An 18,584-nucleotide genomic window follows, 5' to 3' on the forward strand; every position below is an offset into this window, starting at 1 on the left:
GCTCCCAGAGCTTTGAGGGGCTCTCTGGTCTTCAGGTGAGGACAGACTGGAGCAGGAGACTCCACCAAACTACCACCGAGCTGCGTCGGGTTTCCTGCTGCGGCGTTTCGGTCCCTGATTTCCCCCAAAACAGCGTCAACTCTTCGGAGGAATATTTGAGGAAAGTAGGACCTCTAGCGGCCATGTGGTGCATCTGCTGCTTAAAACCTGCAGCACGCTGACAGTTATGGACATTTCATCGAGGGTGTCTTCCTCTGTTGGTGTTTGGACTGCAGTATTATTCTGTTTGTCACATGCAGCTCCTTAAGTCATTTAAGATACTTTAATTTGCACAAAAACCCTTATTTTGTTAAATGATGAACATGATTCAAAGTCCATACATTTGACTATTAGACAATATAACTTTGTATTGGAGGTGTGTTCTGCTGACACTTTTTCTAATGCTGCTTTAACACAAGAATCATACACATTCAATATTTAAATGCAGTAAGGCTCGTAGATTCATGTTGATCAAAATTATTTTTATATCAAAAGAAATAATACAAAAAGAACAAGTATAACAATAAAAACTGCAACTATGAAAGACAAATGCATCAGAGAATTATTAGAAAACTATTATTTAAAAAAAACTAAACTACTGTAAACATGAATCCTTTTGATCCGCTGTAATTATTATCCATAAACATGAATACTGTAAAGACAAGTTCTCTATCAGGATTTCAGGACTTTTCCGCAGCATTTGTTTTGGCTCTTCAATCTTGTGGGTTATCCTGTGGTACTAAAAAACAAGAGTTTTTCCTTTCACAGATGATTTTGGGTGCGAGCTGTTTTTATCCTTTGCAGTAGACGTCCGTAGCCGTGGTTTGTTCTCTGGATTCATGAAAGGTGTTCTGGGCCTTCGGATGAAAACAGTTATTCAGAAATCATTGAGAACAACAGTGATGTGGATAAACATGCAGAGTAAACACAGCGGTCCATGCAGAGTAATGTGCATCACTCCTCGGTATCCTGGTTCAAGCAAGTTAGCAAACAAGTAGAAAAGTGAAGCCCCATATTAGACACATTGGACTGAATTGTTTTTACAAAGGAAAAAGAATAAAAAATGAATGAATTGACTTACTGCTGAATGTCTTTATTGTTCTCCTAGGATCTCACACGTATGGATGTGAGAAGGTCCGACGTTTTCCTTTGTGGATTTTGTCTGAAAAGATTTGGATCCGTCATTACCGCATATTAACTGTGAGAAACCGGTATTCATACAAGGAAGGTGATGAGTTCAAATTAAAAGTTACCTGTTCTGGTACATGTATACAAGACCATGAAGGTAACAGCAGCAGCAGCACCAGCAGCAGCAGCAACGCAGACCCCGACCCCGACCCCGACCACGACCACCTCCCCAATGGTCCATCTGTGATGAGATCCAGATTCCACATCATCACCTGGGAAATAAAAACAAAAGACATGAGCTCCACGGTATTCATCAATCTATGAATCCGTGTCTTTAGGAGTGTGTCTCACCATCAGCGGGCGACTGCTTGACCTCAGGGACCACCTCAGACACGACTGTTTCAGGACCAGAGAGCACTCGCACTGCACATCCAACCCGCGAGCTGTTGACGTGGAGACGAGGCAGCACAGCTGTGGCGGTGACGGTGACGGTGCCGTTGGCGTTGGTGGAGCTGGTGGAGTTGTAGTGAGGGACAGTCAGTGTTACCGTGGGAGCAGGTCGACCTGTGGCTGAGCAGGACACAACCACCTCTTCAGCAGCGTGTGATTCTCTGACATGTAGAAAGACTTCACGCAGCTCTGGAAGAAAAACCATACGAGTGGTGAGATCACAGAATAGACAGAGGATCATGGAAGTGTCTGAGATAACGCAGCTGGGTTCTCACCGTAGAGATGGAGGCATGTTGTCCCAGTGAGAGCACCATCAGGGTAGGTGTTAAACAAACAGCGGTAGCATCCTTTATCTTGGTCCGTCACGTTCATGATTACTATGGAGCTGTTGTGCAGGTCGGTATCTTTAAACTCCACTCTTCCTTTAAATTCACGGCTCACTTTCTGACCAAAGTATTTGGAGGAAGTGGCGAGATTCTTCTTCCCCTCCGGTAAGATTTTCTCCCACGTGACCTGCAGGACATCTTTAAACTGCATCAGCCGACAGGTCAAGCAGGCGCTGTCTCCGACGGCCGCCATCACAGTGTGCTGTGATTGGACCAGAGCGGTTTGACCTGCAGGAAACACAACGTGTGCATCGTAAAGATACTCCACAGAATCCACTTCACACAAGAGAGAGGGTACCTTTGTTCACGGAGTCACCAACATGCTGAGCTCAATTACATAAACAATACCTATCTCTATGGAAAAGACAAAATATATACAGTAGATAGCTCTTGGCAAGCCTCCATGTGGTGTCTGGGGCGTGGTCAGGCTCAGCTGCAGTGGATCAGGGGTAATGTGTCTTGCCCCTATATCAGGTGTGTTGGAGATGGAGCAGGGGACCGGCAGAGCCACAGTTGTAAATAAGAATTTGTTCTTAATCTGTTTCGCCTGGCTAAATAAAGGTTAAATAAATAAATAAAAAGAGCAGAGACCCAAATAAAGTATATTGCCAAACATTCCACTAAGTGTGCTCATTCCTTGGTGCTGGGTGGGGGGAAGGGAAACCCAGGGATTGTAACAGGAGTTGGTAGAATCCATTACCTGAGTCCCTTTGCCCTTCCGGGTCCAACACCTGACATCGATAAGGATTTAATTTATTATAGATACAGATTAGCAAATGTATTTTCAACACCGTATTTGGCTCTTAAAAACACTTTTTATCATACTTGTTCATCTACGGACATTTCTTCGGCTCCACTCAAAGGTTTTTGAACATAGCAATATTGACACAACTGAATCCGACCCGAATAGAATATTTTATAATCACATAGCGGCCAAAAACATAACTAGACTTTAAATCACACGTGCAGGATGTAGCTCACGGTATCTCCTCTTGCTCACCTTTGAGAAAGAATCCCACGGCACAAAGAAAACGGAAGAATTCACGCTCCGACATTTTGTCTAATGATTCAAATTTACTCCCAGAAATTGTGAAAGTGCTCATGCGCGTTGTAGTGAAGAGGGCGATACCACGTGGTAGTTTATGTTCTTGGGCTTGAACTTTGTCCTTGTGTCTAATGATTGACATCCATAAAAGTACACAACAAGTTAGGAAAAATAAAATATAATTACACAAGTAGATGAAATAAAATTAATAAAATAAATAAAGAAAATAGATAATTCCTCCACCCAAAGAGAAAGTGGGTGCATGGATGATGACACAGCACAGAGATACAATGATACAGAGCATCATGTAATTCAGAGCTCCACATAGCTACAGTCCTATGGTAAGTTAACCAACATCTTAAGAGTATTCATTTTATTAATGCTAAACACCACATACATTTATTATGTCAGGGTGCATTGAACCATAAATAACATTGGTGAGTATCCTGCGTTTGCTTTTGTCTGTCAAAGCCATTTGTGGTATAAGTTTAACAAATAATATTTAGAAAAAAGGCTGACCTTACATTGGGGATTTGGATAATTTTTTTAATTTCCCTGATCTGAGTGTGTAAAAATGGTATAACAATATAGCTTTAAAGCTTCGTCAGTGCAGCAGCATGCATGTTCTGTCAAGCAGCACACAGGGGGGATATGTAGCAATACATGACAAGACAGAAGAGGATTTCTGTTGTATCATAGCAGAGATTATATTACTCCACTATCTCTAAGGTCCTTCTTCTGTATGTTTGGTGACAGTGAGGAAGAAGCTAAGAGGTGTCTGTACTTGCCTGTTTTCACATGTGCTTTATAGGGAAGTGTGTCTTCTTGGGTTTGAACTGTGGTTCTGTCTCATGATGCATATTAAGACGGAACGTACCGGCAGACAGGTGAAAGACACCGTGAGCTCCCAGAGCTTTGAGGGGCTCTCTGGTCTTCAGGTGAGGACAGACTGGAGCAGGAGACTCCACCAAACTACCACCGAGCTGCGTCGGGTTTCCTGCTGCGGCGTTTCGGTCCCTGATTTCCCCCAAAACAGCGTCAACTCTTCGGAGGAATATTTGAGGAAAGTAGGACCTCTAGCGGCCATGTGGTGCATCTGCTGCTTAAAACCTGCAGCACGCTGACAGTTATGGACATTTCATCGAGGGTGTCTTCCTCTGTTGGTGTTTGGACTGCAGTATTATTCTGTTTGTCACATGCAGCTCCTTAAGTCATTTAAGATACTTTAATTTGCACAAAAACCCTTATTTTGTTAAATGATGAACATGATTCAAAGTCCATACATTTGACTATTAGACAATATAACTTTGTATTGGAGGTGTGTTCTGCTGACACTTTTTCTAATGCTGCTTTAACACAAGAATCATACACATTCAATATTTAAATGCAGTAAGGCTCGTAGATTCATGTTGATCAAAATTATTTTTATATCAAAAGAAATAATACAAAAAGAACAAGTATAACAATAAAAACTGCAACTATGAAAGACAAATGCATCAGAGAATTATTAGAAAACTATTATTTAAAAAAAACTAAACTACTGTAAACATGAATCCTTTTGATCCGCTGTAATTATTATCCATAAACATGAATACTGTAAAGACAAGTTCTCTATCAGGATTTCAGGACTTTTCCGCAGCATTTGTTTTGGCTCTTCAATCTTGTGGGTTATCCTGTGGTACTAAAAAAACAAGAGTTTTTCCTTTCACAGATGATTTTGGGTGCGAGCTGTTTTTATCCTTTGCAGTAGACGTCCGTAGCCGTGGTTTGTTCTCTGGATTCATGAAAGGTGTTCTGGGCCTTCGGATGAAAACAGTTATTCAGAAATCATTGAGAACAACAGTGATGTGGATAAACATGCAGAGTAAACACAGCGGTCCATGCAGAGTAATGTGCATCACTCCTCGGTATCCTGGTTCAAGCAAGTTAGCAAACAAGTAGAAAAGTGAAGCCCCATATTAGACACATTGGACTGAATTGTTTTTACAAAGGAAAAAGAATAAAAAATGAATGAATTGACTTACTCCTGAATGTCTTTATTGTTCTCATAGGATCTCACACGTATGGATGTGAGAAGGTCCGACGTTTTCCTTTGTGGATTTTGTCTGAAAAGATTTGGATCCGTCATTACCGCATATTAACTGTGAGAAACCGGTATTCATACAAGGAAGGTGATGAGTTCAAATTAAAAGTTACCTCTTCTGGTACCAGCAGACCATGAAGGTAACAGCAGCAGCAGCACCAGCAGCAGCAGCAACGCAGACCCCGACCCCGACCCCCACCTCCCCAATGGTCCATCTGTGATGAGATCCAGATTCCACATCATCACCTGGGAAATAAAAACAAAAGACATGAGCTCCACGGTATTCATCAATCTATGAATCTGTGTCTTTAGGAGTGTGTCTCACCATCAGCGGGCGACTGCTTGACCTCAGGAACCACCTCAGACACGACTGTTTCAGGACCAGAGAGCACTCGCACTGCACATCCAACCCGCGAGCTGTTGACGCGGAGACGAGGCAGCACAGCTGTGGCGGTGACGGTGACGGTGCCGTTGGCGTTGGTGGAGCTGGTGGAGTTGTAGTGAGGGACAGTCAGTGTTACCGTGGGAGCAGGTCGACCTGTGGCTGAGCAGGACACAACCACCTCTTCAGCAGCGTGTGATTCTCTGACATGTAGAAAGACTTCACGCAGCTCTGGAAGAAAAACCATACGAGTGGTGAGATCACAGAATAGACAGAGGATCATGGAAGTGTCTGAGATAACGCAGCTGGGTTCTCACCGTAGAGATGGAGGCATGTTGTCCCAGTGAGAGCACCATCAGGGTAGGTGTTAAACAAACAGCGGTAGCATCCTTTATCTTGGTCCGTCACGTTCATGATTACTATGGAGCTGTTGTGCAGGTCGATATCTTTAAACTCCACTCTTCCTTTAAATTCACGGCTCACTTTCTGACCAAAGTATTTGGTGGAAGTGGCGAGATTCTTCTTCCCCTCCGGTAAGATTTTCTCCCACGTGACCTGCAGGACATCTTTAAACTGCATCAGCCGACAGGTCAAGCAGGCGCTGTCTCCGACGGCCGCCATCACAGTGTGCTGTGATTGGACCAGAGCGGTTTGACCTGCAGGAAACACAACGTGTGCATCGTAAAGATACTCCACAGAATCCACTTCACACAAGAGAGAGGGTACCTTTGTTCACGGAGTCACCAACATGCTGAGCTCCATTACATAAACAATACCTATCTCTATGGAAAAGACAAAATATATACAGTAGATAGCTCTTGGCAAGCCTCCATTACTTGAGTTAATTTTTAACCTAGTCATCAGATAATCCATTTGCCCTTCGGGGCTCCAAAACCTGACATTGGTAGGGATCTAATTTGTTATAGCCACCGTCCAATGTACATACAGAACAGCAAATGTATTTTAAACACCATGATGAGCAACTCTGCAAGTGCAATTTTCACGGAGTTTAATTAATACAAGGAATTAGTTTATTTTGCAAAATACGATATGGAATATTTTAGAATTAACTGCCAAAAACACAACTGCGATAATCAGCCGACATATAGAGCCACACGTTAAATCACACGTGCAGGATGCAGCTCACGTGATCTCCTCCTGCTCACCTTTGAGAAAGAATCCCACGGCACAAAGAAAACGTAAGAATCCACGCTCCGACATTTTGTCCCCGGATTCAAATCTAACCGCCTGAAATTGTGAAAGTGAAAGTGCTCAGTGTACGCGCATGCGCGTTGTAGTGAAGAGGGCGATACCACGTGGTAGTTTATGTTCTTGGGCTTGAACTTTGTCCTTGTGTCTAATGATTGACATCCAGAAAAGTACACAACAAGTTAGGAAAAATAAAATATAATAACACAAGTAGATGAAATAAAATTAATAAAATAAATAAAGAAAATAGATAACTCCTCCACCCAAAGAGAAAGTGGGTGCATGGATGATGACACAGAGCATCATGTAATTCAGAGCTCCACATAGCTACAGTCCTATGGTAAGTTAACCAACATCTTAAGAGTATTCATTTTATTAATGCTAATCACCACACACACATACATTTATTAGTGCATTGAGCCATAAATCAAAGCCATTTGTGGTATAAGTTTAACAAATAATATTCAGAAAAAGTATTGACCTTTGGGTATTTGGACATGTTGTGTTAAAGCTTTGTTAGTGCAGCAGCATACATGCATGCTAATAATAATGATATTGCTCTGCTATCTCTAAGGTCCTTCTTCTTTATGTTTAGTGACAGTGAGGAAGAAGCTAAGAGGTGTCTGTACTTGCATGTTTGCACATGTGCTTTATAGGGAAGTGTGTCTTCTTGGGTTTGAACTGTGGTTCTGTGTCTCATGATGTACTTCCAGATAATTAAGGAACAACCCCCCACTGTCATATAAATGAATGACAATTAATCTGGTCTGATGCTGTTGTTTCGATGGTTTTACATAAAGTGAGCAGCCTTTCTTATAGATATAATCCAGTGAAAAAAATAAAACAATCGCTTTACTAACAAAAATATATGTTCATGTGCCAGAGAATAAATTAATAAATTAGTAAAATATAAGATCTTTTGAAACACCTTGAATAACAATACTACTACATACAGTAAGTGACAATTACAACTTTACAGTCACAATGTAACAATAAATAAATAAATCCTTAGTGCACAAACAAACATTAAAGTGCAACACAATGCTTGATATATTATGTCTATTGTTTACTATATTATAAATAATCTAACAGTATACATATAACTATGTATATGTGCCAATCTTGCAATAGAACAATCACATTCACATGTCAATTTTAAAGATCATTAAATCAGATTAAATGTATAATTTGCTGTGAATTTGGGCTTGTGAATTTGGGCACTACACTAGATGGCGCTGTTGCTCCACCGCACATTTCCTTGTTTTCACCAAAACTCATCAGCTTGCTATGCTTGAAATCTGCCTGTTAAATAGTTTTAAGAAACTATTACTATTGCACAATGTTGCAGTGAGTGACTGTGAAAGTGAGATATGTAAATCCCATACTTGCTCTCTTTAGGTCGACTATACAACTTTACATTCTAAATTGCGCTTTGCTGAGTATTGACATTCAAAAGAAGAGATGGATTTTAAAACCACCCGTGGAGCAGCTTTTAACTTAACTAGATGCAATAAATGCAGATTTTTATAATGCTTGAACGTCCACAGGCTCGTCAAACATCTTCATTTCGTCTGAAACCCCTTAACCTTCCGGGAAGAGAGAAACAACAAGTTCATTATAAGGATAATTAAACTATATGTATTCACGAACATTGTTGTCAAATATCTCACCTTTGTCGTCTGATTGCAGCAGCAACGAGGGCCGTTGAGATGAGGAACACGACGACGATTACAAGGACAATCCCTGTCGAGGACAGTCCTTCCCCTGGAGGCGAACAACACAGGGTTAAAGGGAATAAGGACAATGGCATTTCCCTAGAAGAGGACAACGTCATTGCTTTTAAATGATGAGTGTGGACTTCCCCGATCTGTCACATGACCTCCCCAGAAAGTCAGGATCCATGTCCTGTGACTGGTTTTACTTAAATATGAAAGCTATAAGTGAAACAGAAAACATGTGACCTGCACAGCTGACTCTGTTTACTGTTTGCTCTCATTGACGTTGCCAATGTCAACGGGTGAACTGGTTTGAATCCGGGTGTGGGATTTCCCTTCCAGCTCCTCAGAATAACAGAACTTGATCTTCAAGTAAACAAGAACAGTGGGAGTTCCTTAATTGATATACCATCTTCTAAAGAGATGAGTCACATCACCGTCGTATGAGGATGCGTTGCACCCGTTAGAGAAAGAGTATACTGGTGTATATGAACATGATTGACATGCATACCCTCCTCTTCCTCCTTCCCGTCAGGCAGAGAAAAGGGAATCCTCTCCCGTCTCTGCCCCGCCGCTCCAGTGTTCAGCAGGCAGTCCGCGTGGCCCGTCCAGCCTGCAGGTGCTCGCACGGTGACGTTGCTGCTGCCGGTGAACGTGCCGTCGCCGTTGGTTACCGTCGAACTCTGCGGTTGGTCCGAGGTCGCGACCCCCGGCGAGAAGGCCCAGTGGATGGTTGGAGCTGGTTTGCCTGTCGCAGAGCACCTGAACACGACCTTCCCGTCCTCATGTTGAACTTCCATCTTCACCTCGGAAATCCCTTCAAGGAGAATTAGAATGGGTCGTTATGAAGGCACAATAAAGCTCATTATAGTTAGAGCTCTTTTAGAAAAAGTCCTCTTGCAATTCTATTCCCTCTTCATTCATTTAATCTCCTGCATTCCCAGATTTCATGATATTTTCCTTCATAATTAAAATAATTACAATTTACCTCGCACCGTGAGGCAAGTCTGCTTTCGCTGGGAGCCTTCGGGGAACACGTTGAAAGAACAAATATAGCAGCCGTCGTCCCCCCATGTCACGTTCCTCAGAGTGATGGACGAGGAGCCGAGAGACGCCTCCGTGAAGACCACCTTCTCTTTGTGAGGATCATTTACTTGCTGTCCGAACCGCTGGCTGTAGGTTGCCAAATTCTCAACAAACTCTTCCTTGAAAAGCCTCTGCCATGTGACCTGGAGCACACCTGATTGGATAAGCAATCCTCCCATTAAAACGCTAAAACCATTAGGATGTGAGCCTCTTGTGGCCAAAAGGGGTATTGCAACATCAAACACAGAAACAAAGAGCTTCTGTTCTGCTTATAAAATATAATGTTTAGCAAAAATGTAAAAAAACATTTCATGGTTCCAACTCCTTTTATTTTGAAATATATTAATCATTTAAATATATTTATTAATACTTTTGAGGTGAAGATGTCACTTTTGGTGCTCTGGTTAATTTAATTTGCTGCAGTCCTATAAAATATAGTTAAAAATGATCTCCACCTCAACCAATGCTTTTACTTTTTATACTATTTCATACTTTCAGTGAAGTAACATTTTCAATGCGGGGCTTTTACTTTGCAGTGGAACACTTTATACTTGAGTTAAGGATCTGAATACATTTAAAATAAATAGATTCTCACCTGTGGGGTTTGATACTGAGCATGCATAGTGCGCATCTCCGCCATAGACAGCTGTTTTATTTCCATGACCACTGATCTGCGACCTGGAGGCTGATAATAAAAACAGCTTAGTGTCAGTAAATGCAGAATTGAAGAAAAATATGCATTAATTTTTGCTTGTTTAGTGTTTTTTTTTTAAAGATAAACAGTCGGATACACTTTGACTACCAACCGTACACAAATAAATTTAAAAAGGCGAGATTGTATTCTTGAAAATATAAAAAAACACAACTACAGTGAATATAAAGGGCCAGTGTCACTTACCTTTAAACAGAAACGCAGTAAGTATCAGCATCAACATCATCTTCTCCTGTCACACACACAACTCGTTCAGTATTGCCTCCGAGCTGCTTTAAAGGCTGAAAGTGAAACAAACAGCAAAGGGAGGTGGGGATTCCAAGGAAATGAGGACGCCACATTAATTAAAAGTCCAGTAGATTGCATATGTAATGTATTTAGTTCTGTAGTAAATTATTTACAAAAACTCCAGTCATCTCAAGGGGAAAAAATCCCGAAGCAGAAGTAACCTGCTAAGACTGTGGCTACTGGTGTTTCGATATGATCATAATCCCACTAGAGCAGGCTGTTTCTCTAGGGACGGAGTCTTAAAGAGACAGGTGCTAAAACGGAGGGTGAATACAGGTATATTTTCAGACTGACACAAAGAGAACAATAACGTGTATTTTGAGCATTAAAGCATGCAATAATTTACAAACCCCAAATGCAAGTGTATGAATCAGAACAATGAGCAGGATGTGTCCCCTGAATGATGTCATGTCGAGTAATCCATTGCAAGGAATGTGTGGTAATTGTGAAACTGTTATCTTAACATTGTTGCAATACTCTTGGATTGTATATTTTATTCATAGAAGCATGATACATCTATTCACTGCAAAAGGATGTTTGACCCTAACACGCCTCGGTAAGATAACCGGTTCTCCCCTCAATCATTGTAATTTTAATTTTCCATATAAACTTTAATTAGTGCTACAAAACCTTTGGGTGCGTCATTAAGACTAGTCAGCTCCAAAGTGGCAACAGTTCAAGGGTTAATTGTTCATTTTGTATCGAGGCGTGTGACAGATGGACTCTGGTTGCACCTGGGAAGTACCTGCACCTGTAACAGTAAACCAGGATGCGGCGTGGAAGCAGAGTGAGCAGCTGGTGGTTTACCAACCACATCACGTGCACACTTTAAAGAGTCATCTGTTTGCCCAGGGCGTATCATTATTATTATTACATGTTTCACTTCTCTGGGAACAGCTGAAGTATGTGCCTAAAGCACTTAATGTAACCCACAATGCATTGCAGCTGTGTCTTCTTTGCTGTTTCACACTCAGTGTGTCTGTCAGACACATTTTATCACAACTTAAATATACTTTAGTATACTTTTTAGATATTTGCAGAAAGTACACTTCTTTGATAGTATATTTGCAATATACTATTGACATTTTCAGTATATTTTAAATACATTAAAGCATTTTTTTTTGTTTCGTTGCGTCAACTGTTGTCTCCATCCTTTAAACCAAATGTGTGTGACCCAGTTGTCTACTTCCTCTGTAACCATAGGAACGCCAGCAGGGAAACACCAGAGAGACAAACAACAACAACAACAACAACAGGGGATTAAAGTGCTTGCAGACTGAAAATGAAAGAACATCCGAGCTCCTCATTCTCTGTAATGAGCAACATGTTTTTCCTATAATTTAGAAAAGCAATATGTCTCCCTTTAATTGTCGGAGACCAATTTAGACACGTGTGCCTCAATCCAAAATCATATAGAGTGTCTACATAAACAATGGTATAAATAACAGATGGTATCTAAGTGAGCTTGATATCATTTATTGTATTTATATAAGTTATTTAAAGCAAATGTTTAGGTATTACCCGTGCATGACACAAAAAACATTGCAGGCACACTATTGCAGATTATATTCTGCAATATATAAAATATCTAAACATACAAATGGCCACGAAGCAGTTTTCCGACAATATGAAAAGTGCACTTTGTTGGTTCAGAGACGGATTTAGATGCAGGACCACCAACTTAGTTTTAACTGTTTATTTGTTAGATTGTTTGTTGTTTCTTATCATTGTTACAGTATAATATAATAACGGTGTTGCGCTCACTTTTAGACATTAAACTGTAACATTAAGAATACATTTGTCACAAAGCTAAAGAGTGCCACCTCGTGGACAACCGCTGCAGCTACAGAAGCGTCTGTGAATGTGTGTCCTCCATGTTAGTGTTACAGTTGTGTATTGTTACAGTTGAATAAAGCCAGTTCTCTCTCTGAGTGAAGGTGTTGTACGGCTCGATGTCTTCTGGCTCCTGCAGAAAGACACATGCATTTAATAACAATAATTAGAGCCAGGTGAATTACATTAATATATATATAAATATATAAAATGTATACCGTGTTTGGAAAACTGCTCATTGGTTCTGGTCGTGTTCTGTCGGGTCAGAATTAATCTCAGTGTTATTTCTGTAATCAGTCCAATAGTTAGTACATTTAACAGTGACAAACTGTATATTTGTTACAAATAATGAATGCAAAAACTACAGTGTTGACTTTTTAATTGATCTTCCAGTATATTTCCGTTATGAGCCCAGTGGTTCGTACATTTAACAGTGACAACATGTTTGTTTTACAAATATAATTTGTTAAAATTACAGTGTTGGCTGTTATATATATACATATATTACGGTGTATTTCTGTAATCGGTCCAATAGTTAGTACATTTAACGGTGACAAACTGTATTTCTTACAATAATTATTTTTTTACAGTGTATTCTTATAGGTGGAGCGGAATCAAAGTGTCTTCCTTCATTACTTCAACCGACCCAATGCTGTCAAGTTATTAAATAGTTGTGAGTATTACAAGTATTCTCTCACCTTTGACGTATTCCTCTGTAAAGAAACCCGAAGATAACTGCAGTTATAGAAATGACTATTGTGGCCCCGATCAACCCGATTACAATCAGCTGGTGTGTTGACCGCCTGGCGTCTCCCTCTGAAACATCTCAAAGAAACAAAAACACCTTCGTCTGAAACATGTTTGTAAAGAAACCTGTAAAGCAAAATGTGTCAACGTGTGTTTACCTTCCACGGTGATACTCAGATTGAGAACATCCATCCCATCAGCATGGGAACACTCGCAGGTGTAGTTCCCACTGTCCACTGGTGTTAAACTGGTCAGGTGGAGAAACACAGTGTGGTTCTCCGTCATGAGAGTGAACCTGGAGTCACATGTGTTCTCATTGGGGTCTCCTCCTCCATATCTATACAGCAGAAGACACTCTTCTCCGTTCCTCTCCCTGTGGATCTTACACACTAAGAGTGTGACGATGTTCTCTGTCGTATTGCTGCATATCGGAGTGGCGTCTGGTTCTCTCCCAATGGTTTTCACGGTCACTGCAAACAATAGATTGATATTTTTCTTTTGCATTTTGTAAATAAAAAAGAAGGAGTTGTTGTTTCTGTACGTTACCTTCGCTGCCAAACCCCACTGAGAGCGTCAGAAGCAGAACAAAGCGCAGTTTCCATCCTGCCATGCCGGTCAAGCAGCAGCTAAAGTTGCAAGTGAGCAGCATCCTGTGCTGCAGGCAGCTCGACCTCAAACCCTCACAGCAGTGTACAACACAAAGGAAGTGGTGCATCGGGAGTGTGTACGTTTACACCAGAAACTGGTGCTACAATAAAAGGTCACACCATGCATCAGGTCTGCACAGCTGGACCCGCTGCATGCATCGCTGTGATCTTAATTATAGAAACCTGAGCTCGGGCTATGAATAGAAAGAAGGGTCTCTGAGAAGCTTGTGTGTGTGTGTGTGTGTGTGTGTGTGTGTGTGTTCAAAAATATATAAAATACTCGGATGAGAGAGATGATATGGCACAAGCTTTATTTCATTTCTGGACTTGTCAACCACTGCAATAGGTTCGTTTAGAAAGAAAGTAGTTATTTAAAAAGCTAAATATTATTGTTACATGGAAAATACCGATGCAAAAATATACCAATTCTAATTGCTAGATAAAATATCTAATAACACTTCATATGGGACGCAATCACTTACACGTAACATGTCAGTGAGATATAGAAACTTGTTGCATCTTGAATATTTTGTGCAGTGAAAGAAGCTTTTTTCATTACAGTGTTAATTAAACTTCCTGATACTACAGGGAAGTTTTTTTTTAATATCACAACTTACAAGTGCAAACACAAGTCACAGGCCTCATACTGCTTACAGTTTAATATTTTCATAAATGTCCTGGCCACGTTGATCGGCCTCTCCATCCATTTCCTGGTTATCAAAGCAGATATTTTTCATGTTACTTGTCGAGTGTGCGGCGGTTTGGTAGAGATCGCCGGCTGGTTGCTGGAGGCTTGTATAAGGGTCATCCGGGTCATCTGCATCCTGTAAAAAATGTATATTCTCACTATATATTATGGTCCTGAGTTACTACATTTACAGAAAACTTCAATATGTGAGAGTTTAAAGGTGAAGAACTTCTAAAAGGCTGCGTTACTCACAAAAGAGTCGGGAGTCTCGCATCCAGATGATCCAGATGTGGCTGCCCGTAAACCGTCGCTTTAAATTAGAAGAGTTGGAGTCAGTGGATCACCAAACACACGCACACACACTTGTATTAGTGACTCACCCACAACATTTTCTTTTGCAGATAAACCCGAAGATAACTGCAGTTATAGAAATGACTATTGTGGCCCCGATCAACCCGATTACAATCAGCTGGTGTGTTGACCGCCTGGCGTCTCCCTCTGAAACATCTCAAAGAAACAAAAACACCTTCGTCTGAAACATGTTTGTAAAGAAACCTGTAAAGCAAAATGTGTCAACGTGTGTTTACCTTCCACGGTGATACTCAGATTGAGAACATCCATCCCATCAACATGGGAACACTGGCAGGTGTAGTTCCCACTGTCCACTGGTGTTAAACTGGTCAGGTGGAGAAACACAGTGTGGTTCTCCGTCATGAGAGTGAACCTGGAGTCACATGTGTTCTCATTGGGGTCTCCTCCTCCATATCTATACAGCAGAAGACACTCTTCTCCGTTCCTCTCCCTGTGGATCTTACACACTAAGAGTGTGACGATGTTCTCTGTCATATTGCTGCATATCGGAGTGGCGTCTGGTTCTCTCCCAATGGTTTTCACGGTCACTGCAAACAATAGATTGATATTTTTCTTTTGCATTTTGTAAATAAAAAAGAAGGAGTTGTTGTTTCTGTACGTTACCTTCGCTGCCAAACCCCACTGAGAGCGTCAGAAGCAGAACAAAGCGCAGTTTCCATCCTGCCATGCCGGTCAAGCAGCAGCTAAAGTTGCAAGTGAGCAGCATCCTGTGCTGCAGGCAGCTCGACCTCAAACCCTCACAGCAGTGTACAACACAAAGGAAGTGGTGCATCGGGAGTGTGTACGTTTACACCAGAAACTGGTGCTACAATAAAAGGTCACACCATGCATCAGGTCTGCACAGCTGGACCCGCTGCATGCATCGCTGTGATCTTAATTATAGAAACCTGAGCTCGGGCTATGAATAGAAAGAAGGGTCTCTGAGAAGCTTGTGTGTGTGTGTGTGTGTGTGTGTGTGTGTGTGTGTTCAAAAATATATAAAATACTCGGATGAGAGAGATGATATGGCACAAGCTTTATTTCATTTCTGGACTTGTCAACCACTGCAATAGGTTCGTTTAGAAAGAAAGTAGTTATTTAAAAAGCTAAATATTATTGTTACATGGAAAATACCGATGCAAAAATATACCAATTCTAATTGCTAGATAAAATATCTAATAACACTTCATATGGGACGCAATCACTTACACGTAACATGTCAGTGAGATATAGAAACTTGTTGCATCTTGAATATTTTGTGCAGTGAAAGAAGCTTTTTTCATTACAGTGTTAATTAAACTTCCTGATACTACAGGGAAGTTTTTTTTTAATATCACAACTTACAAGTGCAAACACAAGTCACAGGCCTCATACTGCTTACAGTTTAATATTTTCATAAATGTCCTGGCCACGTTGATCGGCCTCTCCATCCATTTCCTGGTTATCAAAGCAGATATTTTTCATGTTACTTGTCGAGTGTGCGGCGGTTTGGTAGAGATCGCCGGCTGGTTGCTGGAGGCTTGTATAAGGGTCATCCGGGTCATCTGCATCCTGTAAAAAATGTATATTCTCACTATATATTATGGTCCTGAGTTACTACATTTACAGAAAACTTCAATATGTGAGAGTTTAAAGGTGAAGAACTTCTAAAAGGCTGCGTTACTCACAAAAGAGTCGGGAGTCTCGCATCCAGATGATCCAGATGTGGCTGCCCGTAAACCGTCGCTTTAAATTAGAAGAGTTGGAGTCAGTGGATCACCAAACACACGCACACACACTTGTATTAGTGACTCACCCACAACATTTTCTTTTGCAGATAAACCCGAAGATAACTGCAGTTATAGAAATGACTATTGTGGCCCCGATCAACCCGATTACAATCAGCTGGTGTGTTGACCGCCTGGCGTCTCCCTCTGAAACATCTCAAAGAAACAAAAACACCTTCGTCTGAAACATGTTTGTAAAGAAACCTGTAAAGCAAAATGTGTCAACGTGTGTTTACCTTCCACGGTGATACTCAGATTGAGAACATCCATCCCATCAACATGGGAACACTGGCAGGTGTAGTTCCCACTGTCCACTGGTGTTAAACTGGTCAGGTGGAGAAACACAGTGTGGTTCTCCGTCATGAGAGTGAACCTGGAGTCACATGTGTTCTCATTGGGGTCTCCTCCTCCATATCTATACAGCAGAAGACACTCTTCTCCGTTCCTCTCCCTGTGGATCTTACACACTAAGAGTGTGACGATGTTCTCTGTCATATTGCTGCATATCGGAGTGGCGTCTGGTTCTCTCCCAATGGTTTTCACGGTCACTGCAAACAATAGATTGATATTTTTCTTTTGCATTTTGTAAATAAAAAAGAAGGAGTTGTTGTTTCTGTACGTTACCTTCGCTGCCAAACCCCACTGAGAGCGTCAGAAGCAGAACAAAGCGCAGTTTCCATCCTGCCATGCCGGTCAAGCAGCAGCTAAAGTTGCAAGTGAGCAGCATCCTGTGCTGCAGGCAGCTCGACCTCAAACCCTCACAGCAGTGTACAACACAAAGGAAGTGGTGCATCGGGAGTGTGTACGTTTACACCAGAAACTGGTGCTACAATAAAAGGTCACACCATGCATCAGGTCTGCACAGCTGGACCCGCTGCATGCATCGCTGTGATCTTAATTATAGAAACCTGAGCTCGGGCTATGAATAGAAAGAAGGGTCTCTGAGAAGCTTGTGTGTGTGTGTGTGTGTGTGTGTGTGTGTGTGTTCAAAAATATATAAAATACTCGGATGAGAGAGATGATATGGCACAAGCTTTATTTCATTTCTGGACTTGTCAACCACTGCAATAGGTTCGTTTAGAAAGAAAGTAGTTATTTAAAAAGCTAAATATTATTGTTACATGGAAAATACCGATGCAAAAATATACCAATTCTAATTGCTAGATAAAATATCTAATAACACTTCATATGGGACGCAATCACTTACACGTAACATGTCAGTGAGATATAGAAACTTGTTGCATCTTGAATATTTTGTGCAGTGAAAGAAGCTTTTTTCATTACAGTGTTAATTAAACTTCCTGATACTACAGGGAAGTTTTTTTTTAATATCACAACTTACAAGTGCAAACACAAGTCACAGGCCTCATACTGCTTACAGTTTAATATTTTCATAAATGTCCTGGCCACGTTGATCGGCCTCTCCATCCATTTCCTGGTTATCAAAGCAGATATTTTTCATGTTACTTGTCGAGTGTGCGGCGGTTTGGTAGAGATCGCCGGCTGGTTGCTGGAGGCTTGTATAAGGGTCATCCGGGTCATCTGCATCCTGTAAAAAATGTATATTCTCACTATATATTATGGTCCTGAGTTACTACATTTACAGAAAACTTCAATATGTGAGAGTTTAAAGGTGAAGAACTTCTAAAAGGCTGCGTTACTCACAAAAGAGTCGGGAGTCTCGCATCCAGATGATCCAGATGTGGCTGCCCGTAAACCGTCGCTTTAAATTAGAAGAGTTGGAGTCAGTGGATCACCAAACACACGCACACACACTTGTATTAGTGACTCACCCACAACATTTTCTTTTGCAGATAAACCCGAACATAACTGCAGTTATAGAAATGACTATTGTGGCCCCGATCAACCCGATTACAATCAGCTGGTGTGTTGACCGCCTGGCGTCTCCCTCTGAAACATCTCAAAGAAACAAAAACACCTTCGTCTGAAACATGTTTGTAAAGAAACCTGTAAAGCAAAATGTGTCAACGTGTGTTTACCTTCCACGGTGATACTCAGATTGAGAACA

General features: G+C 41.1%; 3 protein-coding genes across 3 annotated transcripts; all 3 read right to left on the minus strand.

The window, feature by feature from the left end:
* Positions 1-500: 500 nt before the first annotated feature.
* On the minus strand, positions 501-3,089 carry LOC117742868 (OX-2 membrane glycoprotein-like). The gene is made up of 6 exons (XM_034550521.1): positions 3,004-3,089; positions 1,893-2,231; positions 1,519-1,806; positions 1,293-1,439; positions 1,121-1,201; positions 501-896 (listed from the first exon to the last, which is right to left on the minus strand). The coding sequence occupies exons 1-5, from the start codon at positions 3,056-3,058 to the stop codon at positions 1,152-1,154; spliced, it is 879 nt and encodes a 292-aa protein (XP_034406412.1). The 5' UTR covers positions 3,059-3,089; the 3' UTR covers positions 501-896; positions 1,121-1,151.
* A 1,362-nt stretch (positions 3,090-4,451) lies between these two features.
* On the minus strand, positions 4,452-6,818 carry LOC117742738 (nectin-3-like). Its single transcript, XM_034550354.1, has 6 exons — positions 6,680-6,818; positions 5,831-6,169; positions 5,457-5,744; positions 5,245-5,377; positions 5,073-5,153; positions 4,452-4,848 (listed from the first exon to the last, which is right to left on the minus strand). The coding sequence occupies exons 1-6, from the start codon at positions 6,732-6,734 to the stop codon at positions 4,704-4,706; spliced, it is 1,041 nt and encodes a 346-aa protein (XP_034406245.1). The 5' UTR covers positions 6,735-6,818; the 3' UTR covers positions 4,452-4,703.
* Positions 6,819-7,081: 263 nt separating this feature from the next.
* On the minus strand, positions 7,082-10,716 carry LOC117742914 (OX-2 membrane glycoprotein-like). The gene is made up of 6 exons (XM_034550572.1): positions 10,422-10,716; positions 10,119-10,208; positions 9,426-9,677; positions 8,949-9,254; positions 8,393-8,486; positions 7,082-8,308 (listed from the first exon to the last, which is right to left on the minus strand). The coding sequence occupies exons 1-6, from the start codon at positions 10,459-10,461 to the stop codon at positions 8,275-8,277; spliced, it is 816 nt and encodes a 271-aa protein (XP_034406463.1). The 5' UTR covers positions 10,462-10,716; the 3' UTR covers positions 7,082-8,274.
* Positions 10,717-18,584: the final 7,868 nt, after the last annotated feature.

Source organism: Cyclopterus lumpus, chromosome 2, assembly GCF_009769545.1.
Source record: "Cyclopterus lumpus isolate fCycLum1 chromosome 2, fCycLum1.pri, whole genome shotgun sequence".
Taxonomy (NCBI): Eukaryota; Metazoa; Chordata; class Actinopteri; order Perciformes; family Cyclopteridae; genus Cyclopterus; species Cyclopterus lumpus.

What these genes read in the sequence shown, in the direction of transcription:
- LOC117742868 (XM_034550521.1), bottom strand. Translation starts at nt 3,058, where the DNA reads ATGTCGGAGCGTGAATTCTTCCGTTTTCTTTGTGCCGTGGGATTCTTT. An exon ending in AACATGCCTCCATCTCTACG is followed by an intron (nt 1,807 to 1,892) that starts GTGAGAACCCAG and finishes TTTTTCTTCCAG; the next exon opens with AGCTGCGTGAAGTCTTTCTA. An exon ending in GTATACATGTACCAGAACAG is followed by an intron (nt 1,202 to 1,292) that starts GTAACTTTTAAT and finishes AAATCTTTTCAG; the next exon opens with ACAAAATCCACAAAGGAAAA.
- LOC117742738 (XM_034550354.1), bottom strand. Translation starts at nt 6,734, where the DNA reads ATGTCGGAGCGTGGATTCTTACGTTTTCTTTGTGCCGTGGGATTCTTT. An exon ending in AACATGCCTCCATCTCTACG is followed by an intron (nt 5,745 to 5,830) that starts GTGAGAACCCAG and finishes TTTTTCTTCCAG; the next exon opens with AGCTGCGTGAAGTCTTTCTA. An exon ending in AACAATAAAGACATTCAGGA is followed by an intron (nt 4,849 to 5,072) that starts GTAAGTCAATTC and finishes TTTCATCCGAAG; the next exon opens with GCCCAGAACACCTTTCATGA.
- LOC117742914 (XM_034550572.1), bottom strand. Translation starts at nt 10,461, where the DNA reads ATGATGTTGATGCTGATACTTACTGCGTTTCTGTTTAAAG. An exon ending in TACTGCGTTTCTGTTTAAAG is followed by an intron (nt 10,209 to 10,421) that starts GTAAGTGACACT and finishes TTTTATTATCAG; the next exon opens with CCTCCAGGTCGCAGATCAGT. An exon ending in CTCAGTATCAAACCCCACAG is followed by an intron (nt 9,678 to 10,118) that starts GTGAGAATCTAT and finishes TTATCCAATCAG; the next exon opens with GTGTGCTCCAGGTCACATGG.